Source organism: Gadus morhua, chromosome 12 (genome assembly GCF_902167405.1).
Source record: "Gadus morhua chromosome 12, gadMor3.0, whole genome shotgun sequence".
In the NCBI taxonomy this organism is placed as follows: domain Eukaryota; kingdom Metazoa; phylum Chordata; class Actinopteri; order Gadiformes; family Gadidae; genus Gadus; species Gadus morhua.
Window position 1 is genome coordinate 13,826,688 of NC_044059.1, and position 9,373 is coordinate 13,836,060.

General features: G+C 50.4%; 1 protein-coding gene across 1 annotated transcript; it reads right to left on the reverse strand.

The window, feature by feature from the left end:
- Nucleotides 1–2,567: 2,567 nt before the first annotated feature.
- atpaf1 (ATP synthase mitochondrial F1 complex assembly factor 1) lies at nt 2,568–9,146 on the reverse strand. The gene is made up of 10 exons (XM_030372927.1): nt 9,003–9,146; nt 8,640–8,702; nt 8,212–8,274; nt 7,755–7,805; nt 7,099–7,146; nt 6,886–6,981; nt 6,372–6,476; nt 5,876–6,059; nt 5,347–5,419; nt 2,568–2,637 (listed from the first exon to the last, which is right to left on the reverse strand). Exons 1-10 carry the CDS (start codon nt 9,012–9,014, stop codon nt 2,568–2,570), a joined length of 765 nt encoding a protein of 254 aa, XP_030228787.1. The 5' UTR covers nt 9,015–9,146.
- Between the last annotated feature and the right edge of the window lie 227 nt (nt 9,147–9,373).

A 9,373-nucleotide genomic window follows, 5' to 3' on the forward strand; every position in this document is an offset into this window, starting at 1 on the left:
AAGTCACAACTCCAACATGGAGCCTCAAAGTCTGACCTTGCAATGGCTCAGCTCTTACAGTACAATTGTTTTGCCAAATACAAGGCCGGATCTCACGTCCACAGACATTCCAAGGACCGGGAGACACCATTTGTTGTGTACTTGGGCATGTCTGTGTTTGCAAAAACAAGGAAGAGGCAGTTCATAGACATGCTCCATGACAATGGACTCAGCATCACCTATGATAGAGTCTTAGAAATCTCAGCCCAGCTTGGAGAAGCTGTTGTAGCTCAGTACGTGGATGATGGAGTTGTCTGTCCACCAGTGTTGAGGAAGCAGGTGTTCACAACGTCCGCGGTGGACAACATCGACCACAACCCAACAGCAACTACAGCTCAAACTTATTTTCATGGTACCAGTATGTCTCTGTTCCAACACCCAAGCCCTGAACATCCTGGTGAGGAACAAGAGCCCGTGAAGCTCAGTGGAGATTACAGGGTGAAGAAAGTTCCTGAGCTTCCTGAAGCATTCACCAATGTTAAACCAGCGTACCTTACTAAGAACCCAAAACCTCCAGCTGTGCCAAGAAAATTATACCAAGCACTACATTCAATCCAGCCACACCTGAAGGAAGAGTACAGGTGGCTTGATGAGGTGTCTGTCACTGAGAGAGTGGGTGATACTCTCAGTATCACATGGGCAGCCCACCATGCAGCACAGAAGAGGAGCCAACCTTTTGAGCATGACATCACTGTTGCCTTTGATACGAGACCAGGCTCACTCGGTTGCAACAATCAAACATGCCATGGGGAAGATTCGAGATACAGTTGCTTTCCTCAACCAAGGGCAGACGCCGGTCATAGCTGCTGACCAACCACTATTTGCACTAGCAAAACAAATTCAGTGGCAGTGGCCTGAGTATGGAGAGGACCAATTTGTTATCATGTTTGGGGGACTTCACATAGAGAAGGCTGCTCTTGGTTCCCTTGGAAAACTACTGGAACAAAGTGGCTGGACCAGTGCTATCGCTGAAGCAGGGGTGGCCTCATCTGGTACAGCTGAGTCATTCCTGACTGTGTCAAGTATCACCAGGACAAGATTGGCCCACCAGATCACAGCATGCAGCCTGTATAAACTGAAGAAAGAAGCCTACCAAGACTACTGCTCTGAGGAGACTGACAGACCTACGCTCTCCTTTGAAGACTGGTGTGAGCAGCGGAGGCCTCAGAGTCCACAATTCCAGTTCTGGGATCTGGTTTTGGACATGGAGCTGGTTCTGCTCCTGTTGATACGCTCCTTCAGGGAAGGAAACTTTAACCTGTACCGTGAAGCACTCTCAGAACTGATCCCCTACTTCTTTGCAAATAACAACGTGAATTATGCTCGGTGGCTTCCAGTTCATTTCAGAGACATGATGTCTCTTGAGAAGCAGCATCAAGAAGTAGCCAGAGAGTTTCACAAAGGAAACTTTGTTGTCCACAAGTCCAGGAGAGATTTCTCTGCCATGGCCATTGACCAAGCCCATGAACAGAACAACGCAGCCATCAAGGGTGATGGAGGAGCTATTGGACTAACAGAGGACCCAGGGGCACTTCGGAGATGGATGGTGGCTGGACCTGAAGTGAGCCATCTAGTCTTTGCATATGAGGCTATTTCTGGTGTGAAAGACGCAACCATCAGCACCAAACACCATGAACAGACCTTAAGTGCCCAGACATCTTTCCTTGAGAGGGTGGAGGCACTGTTCAGTGTGATAAAAGAGATGGGCAACCCTTTCCAAGAAGAGTCTGCTGATTTGCTGGCACTTGACACAAAGAACATTGCAGATCCAGCACTAGCTGAACTGGTTGGTAGTCATCATGAGAGAGGCAAGGAGAAGTTCCAGTCATTTATGGAGGCCTTGGAGAATGAAGAAGAATGCACATTTTATCAGCCAATCAAAAAGAACAAGGCTTCTTTCTTTAAGCACGAGCAGGCAGCCAGCAGCTCCAAGGAGAAAGTGCTTAAAGATGACTGTCACTTGTTCTCCCAGCTCTTCATATCCTGCCAAAACAGACAGTGTGACTTGCAAGAATTCTTCAAGTATGAGAACCAGTCAGCACCTGGATCTCTCAGTGACAACGGCAGGCTTCGTATGTGCCAGAAGTCACAGCTAACTGAAATTCTTCAGGCCCTGGTGACATTGCCTGATGGCGAACCAAAGGCTGACACCATCATCATTGATGGATCAGCGCTCATCAATTCCCTACCTCCACGCAGCCCGAAGACTTTCAATGACTATGCAAAAGAAGACATCCTTCCAAAAGTGGAATCCTTTGGCACCAAATTCAAGCGAGTCGATGTCATCTTTGATGTGTACAAGAAGTCTAGTCTGAAATCTGAAACCAGGTCAAAAACAGGTCAAGGGATCAGAAGAAGAGTGACTGGAACCAAGCAGGACCCCAACAAACTGGAGAAGCTTCCTGTGGGATGACGACAACAAAACTGAGCTCTTCCACTTTCTCGCAGAGAAAATATGTCAGGCTGGAACCACAAGTATGGTCATCGTAACAAAAGGAGAAGATGTCATCAGCAACAAAATCAAATCCTTAGATGCTGCGGCCCCATGCTGTCATGAAGAAGCTGATACCCGGATATTTGTACATGGAAGAGATGCAACTGCAGAGGGTAGCAAGTCACTTGTCATCAAAGCCAATGATACTGACGTGCTCGTCATAGCAGTGTCTAAGCTGCCATCCCTGCAGAGGCTTGGTCTTGAAAAAAATGTGGATTGCCTTTGGGCAGGGAGCCAATGCTCGATGGATACCAGTCCATGAGGTAGTTTCCGCAATAGGACCTGAGAAAGCCAGTGGGATCCTGTATTTCCATGCATTCACAGGCTGTGACGTGGTCTCGTCTTTCCATGGGAAGGGAAAGAAATCTGCATGGCTGACTTGGGAAGTCTGTGATGAGGTTTCTAAAACCTTTACAAAACTCAGCAACTGTCCAACAGAGGTTTCTGAAGATGACCTGCAAAGCTGGAGAATTTTGTTGTCGTCATGTATGACAGATCAAGTGCAGCTACCGGTGTTGACGAGGCAAGGCTGAATCTCTTTGCCCGTAAGCAGAGGTCCTATGATGCGATCCCACCAACCAGTGCAGCCCTCATGGAACACGCAAAATGCGCTGCTTACCAGGCTGGTATCATATGGGGTCAAGCAAAAGTAACCAATCCAGAAGTCGTCAGTCCTGCCGACTGGGGATGGAATCAGAAGGGAGACATATGGCAGATCTGTTGGACAATGCTTCCACCTATTGCAGCCAGCTGTCAGGAACTGACCCAGTGTTCCTGCAAGAAAGGCTGCAACCGGAGATGCAAATGCTTTCGTTCAGGGCTCGCCTGCACTGCACTCTGCAGCTGTGTGTGTCAGCTGTAGTGCTACATATACAGCGGTGTACGTTGGTTTCAGTGTTTGGGCCACTGTAATAGTTTGCTTTGGAAGGACGATTTTTACAGTATTAAGGATTTTTATTATTATTTTCAAATTTTGTTTCCGTCCTGAATAACATGATCCAAATGCTAAATACCTTAATGCAAAATGGGTATATTTAATTTTTATATTTGTGTAAATAAAGTATTAGGAGTATTATTTGATGTGTTATGTTGCTTTTTTATATAAAGTGTTCATTTTCTACCATTTACAGTATTATAATGCTAGTGAAGGTAAAATAATTAGGTTCAGCATGGAAGAAAACATACAATTCAACACCAAGATCACTCAAATCCATCAAGTACATGCATATCTATGAGCAAAACCATTTTCGGCAGACACATTTGGCGTCCATCTTGAAAAATGACCGCCATCTTGGATTTTTGAATGGCACGTCAGGCAGATTTGTTAAGTAGACCCTTGGGAACCACCATGCCAAATTTGGTGCTTGTATCACATTTTGCACAATTTTTTTTTTTATCACATTCTGCCCCACTATTAATGCTCATATGACCTAGTGCTGAAAAAAAGTTATATGAAAAAGTGTGAGGGGAGCGGTGGTGCGCTAAACTTGTTCTGTGAGCAGCTGGATGTGAACCATGGTGTGAACACAACGATCGATTTTCGACTGTGCGCGCATGCACTGGTGTAATTGAGCTGCGCTGCTATATCTTTTTTATCAATGTAGCGAGTTGCGAGTCTAGTGCAGGCTGAGTTTTTTTTTTCCAGCACCCCCTGCTGAGAATACGTTCCCGCGGCTATGGTGACGCGACTCGGGCTCTGACGATACTGGAAAGCGGGAAAGCGGGTCATCTTGCATCGCAACAAGCAGGAAGTAGCGGGAAGAACCCGGCGAAGCGATTTGATTGGCTGACGGATGCCTCTGCAAAGACTACTCCCCCATCAGTCAGCCACGCCTTCCCACGTGCGTTGACTGACGGAGGTAGTGGGCACGGGAGGCTAACGATGCTTTCGGGAAACTGGGCCCTGATGCCCATGATCCTCTGTTTGTGTTTACAATGATAGTCACATTAATTCATAGTTACTTTATGTAGCCTACTGTCAGGCACTTTGTTTACGGTTTAGTCACCAAATTGCAATGTTCTTCATGGAAAGAGGGGTCGAATCCAAAGGAATAGCTTTAAAGAGACTTTCTTTGTATAAAGTATTTTCGGTATGGTAAACTGATGCTCTGAAGTAAAGAGAGATTGAAGATGTGTTCTAAGCACGTGCGAGAGTATTCTCCTAGCTGATCAAAGTCATAAACCCACGTATATCTAGTCGCTGCCTGGAGAGTTCTACCGGCCTCCACGATGTGAGGGCTTTTTATGGACTCAGCAGCGCGGACCGGAAGAATTGTGAGGAACCGGTGTGACGTAATCCTCGGCTTTCCTCGGCTTTCCTCGCCAGGTCTGTGGTGCTGCCCTCTGTGGCTAAAGTATCTATTGCAGCCTTCAGTAATGTCCTGCTCCCCTTGTGGCTATGTGTAGTATTTACGGCTAATATGTTTGGTCCTACCCCCTATTGGTTAAGTGAGGGAAATACAGCTTGTGTTCCTAAAATACGTAACACTTTACACACTTTATTTACTTTCATTGCTCATTCTTTTTGCATTGTTGAATAATGCTTCTAGTGCATCAACACTCTACATATATACAGACCTTGTAACAAGCCGGGATGTACCTAAAAGCTTTTAAAAAGCGCTTTTTCAGGGGCGGCGACGCTAGGGAATAGAACAGTGGCGTGAAGCCTAGTGGCCCGTTCTCCAGGCGCGTCTTCCATGGCAATAAGCGTCCCGTTCACACATGACTCATGACTCAGTGCAAGGAAGGCGGCTATACGTGTTGAAGGTAGGCTTTATTTTTTATTACACACTGAACCAAGAGAAGCAGAACACCAGTTGGTCCTCCTCTTCCTGCGGAGGACGCTGCAGTTCAGCGCCGCGGCCACAGGGGGGTGGCCGAGCTCAGCTGGACGAGACATGACGGCCTGAGAGACGTCTCTCACACGCTCTTATTCTCTCTCTCTGTCATCGGGTCTCTCTCCCCTAGTCTCTCCCTCCCTCTCGCCCCTAGTCTCTCTCCCCTAGTCTCTCCCTCCCTCCCCCCCTAGTCTCTCCCTCCCTCCCCCCCTAGTCTCTCTCCCCCCCCCCCAGTCTCTCCCTCCCTCTCTCCCCTAGTCTCTCTCCCCTAGTCTCCCTCCCCTAGTCTCTCTCCCCTAGTCTCTCTCCCCTAGTCTCTCCCTCCCCCCCCCCTAGTCTCTCCCCCCCCCCCCGCCTAGTCTCCCCCCCCCCCCCCGCCTAGTCTCTCCCCCCCCCCCCAGTCTCTCTCTCCCTCTCTCCCCTAGTCTCTCTCCCCTAGTCTCCCTCCCCTAGTCTCTCTCTCCTAGTCTCTCTCTCCCTCCCTCCCCTAGTCTCTCTCTCTCTCCCTCCCCTAGTCTCTCCCCCCCCCCCCCCCCCAGCCCGCTCTCCTCCAGCTCCTCTATCACCGCCATGTGCTGGAAGCCGGCGGGGGCGTGGTTAAAGCTCTCCACCAATCGGAACGTCTCCGGCCGCGGGCTCCCGTAGAACAGCTGCACCTGATTGGCCAGACACTGGGCCTGATGCACAGTCTGACACACACACACACACACACACACACACACACACACACACACACACACACACACACACACAGTTGTAACACAAAGCCGAGTTGTAAAAAAGACACACACAGACACACACACACACAGACACACACACAGAGACACGCAGGCACACACAGAGACACGCAGGCACACACAGAGACACGCACACATACATAGAGACACACACACACACACACACACACACACACACACCATCTTGGTTCTCGACGTTCAGAACCAAGATGGCGGCTGGGCGGGTCCAGAGGACGAGGAGGGCGTGTGATTGGCCGGACTCACCATGACCTTGGGGTCCCTCTCGGCGGTCATTAGGACGACGCCCCTTTCCTGCAGCTCAGGGAAGTGATAGAGGACCAGCTGGCTGGGGGCCCGCCCTCCCAGCACCTGGGGACCAATGGGAACACAGCCCGGAGTCAGCAGCCAATCAGAGCAGAGCACCTCTAGCCAGCTAGAGCAGGGCGTGAGGAGATGAGGAGGTAGAGGAGGTAGGACAGGAGGAGATAGGAGGAGGAGGGGGAGGGAGAGGAGGGAGAGGGGGAGGAGGAGGAGGAGACGAGGGGGAGGAGAAGGGGAGAGGGGGAGGAGGAGGAGGGGGGGGAGGAGGAGAGGAGGGGGGAAGGAGGAAGAGGAGGGGGAGGAGGAGGGGAGAGGGGGAGGAGGAGGGGGAGGAGGAGGGGAGAGGGGGAGGAGGGGGAGGAGGAGGAGGACGGAGAGGAGGGGAAAGGGGAGAGGGGGAGGAGGAGGAGGAGGAGGAGGAGGGGGAGGGGGAGGGGGGAGGAGGAAGAGGAGGTACCTGAGCATTGATCAGGGAGGTGAAGTGCAGCTGGTGACCGGACCACTCCCCCAGGAAGAACTCGTATCCCTCCGCCTGGGGCAGAGCGAACAGGAACTACAACCACACGGTGCTCTGTTAGAGTGTGTGTGTGTGTGTGTGTGTGTGTGTGTGTGTGTGTGTGTGTGTGTGTGTGTGTGTGTGTGTGTGTGTGTGTGTGTGTGTGTGTGTTACCCTGGGACAGGCCTCCGCTCTGCTGAACATGAGTCCAAACGTCTCCGTCTGGAAGACAGAGGAGGACATGAGTTCCAGAGAGGGTTGTAGAGAGGGTTCTAGAGAGAGGGTTCTAGAGAGGGTTGTAGAGAGGGTTCTAGAGAGGGTTGTAGAGAGGGTTCTAGAGAGGGTTGCAGAGAGGGTTCTAGAGAGAGGGTTCTAGAGAGGGTTGTAGAGAGGGTTCTAGAGAGAGGGTTGTAGAGAGGGTTCTAGAGAGGGTTGTAGAGAGGGTTCTAGAGAGGGTTGTAGAGAGGGTTCTAGAGAGAGGGTTCTAGAGAGGGTTGTAGAGAGGGTTCTAGAGAGGGTTCTAGAGAGGGTTGTAGAGAGGGTTCGAGAGAGGGTTGTAGAGAGGGTTCTAGAGAGAGGGTTGTAGAGAGGGTTCTAGAGAGGGTTGTAGAGAGGGTTCTAGAGAGGGTTATAGAGAGGGTTCAAGAGAGAGGGTTGTAGAGAGGGTTCTAGAGAGGGTTGTAGAGAGGGGGTTCTAGAGAGGGTTCTACAGGGAGGGTTCGAGAGAGGGTTCTAGAGAGAGGGTTCTAGAGAGGGTTCTAGAGAGGGGGTTCTAGAGAGGGTTCTAGAGAGGAGGTTCCAGAGAGGGGTTCTGCTGGCGGGGGACTCACCGATATGACGGCGCTGATGGTGTCCTTGGTGGAGTAGAACCTCATCCAGAGCTGGAACACATCAAGACCTTCTAGAACATCAACCCCTTCACAACAAGACATTCTAGAACCCTACCTAGCCAGTAGTACTGGTACTAGTAGAGAGGGTTAGTAATATAGGGTTAGTTGGGGTAGTACTGGTAGAGAGGGCTAGTTATAGTGTTAGTTAGGGTAGTACTGGTAGAGAGGGTTAGTTATAGTGTTAGTTGGGTAGTACTGGTAGAGAGGGCTAGTTAGGGTAGTACTGGTAGAGAGGGTTAGTTATAGAGGGTTAGTTAGGGTAGTACTGGTAGAGAGGGCTAGTTATAGAGGGTAAGTTAGGGTTAGTTATATAGGGTTAGTTATGGTAGTGCTGGTGGAGAGGGCTAGTTTTAGAGGGTTGGTTATAGAGGGCTAGTTATCGAGGGCTAGGTAGTACCTCTGAGATCTCCTTTCCGGTCTTGTCCTGGACCAGGTCCATGTCTAAGATGGACGCCAGCGTCTGGAACACGTGAGGCAGGTTGACGTTAGTTAAGGTTCATAGTCAATAAAGTTAAGGTTATACCACAGCTGGGACTAGTTATATAGTTTCTAGTACCAGCTGTGGTACTACTAGTTATACACAGTGTTGCGAACGCTACTTTTAAAAAGTAATTAGTTATAGTTACTCATTACTTGTTCGAAAAAGGTAACTGAGTTACAATATAATAATAAAACTAGATACCAGGGAAAGTAACTATTCGCGTTAATGTAAAAAATAATTGCTGTCAAAGAATTAAGAGAGAGAGAGAGAGAGAGAGAGAGAGAGAGAGAGAGAGAGAGAGAGAGAGAGAGAGAGAGAGAGAGAGACCCCTGGTGTCTCCTCACCTTGTCTTTAGTGAACCCTCCCGTCTCTCTTCCGCTAGCCGCCAGATGGTCTCTCTTCTCCAGCTGAAAAACACAAGATGGTGACCCTCACCTCCGCCTCCGTCACCCTCACCTACACCCTCACCGCCACCCTCACCTCCCTCCTCTACACCTCCACATCCTCCACCACCACCTCCTCCACCCTCACCTCCTCCACCCACACCTCCTCCACCCTCACCTCCTCCACCCTCACCCTCACCTCCTCGATCCTCACGTCCTCCACACTCACGTCCTCCACCCTCACCTCCATCCTCTACACCTCCACCCTCCTCCCACCGTCATCATCCTCCTCCCCCCGTCTCTCCACCCTGCACCACCACCCACCTCCTCCTCCATCCTCCTGACGAACTCCGCCTGGCTGGCGCCCAGCTGCTCCACCCTGGACTCATGTCTCTGCTCCACCCGCAGCTCCGCCCGCGTCTGGGACTCCTCCGGTTTGGCTCTGGAAAGATGAACGCCATATTAGAGTGAGACGGCTCCACCCCCTTTAGCTCCGCCCCCTGAGGTTCAGCCCCCGCTACAACCCCCCCCCCCCCCCCCCAAGTCTACTGGTGATGGAGAGGAAACCAGGGGATGAAACTAAGAAAGGAAATCAGGAGAGAGGAAACAAGGAGAGGAAACCAGGAGAGGAGACCAGGAGAAAATAAAACATAGTGTTATATTACTATGTATTAGTACTTTTTCATCGTCATGGC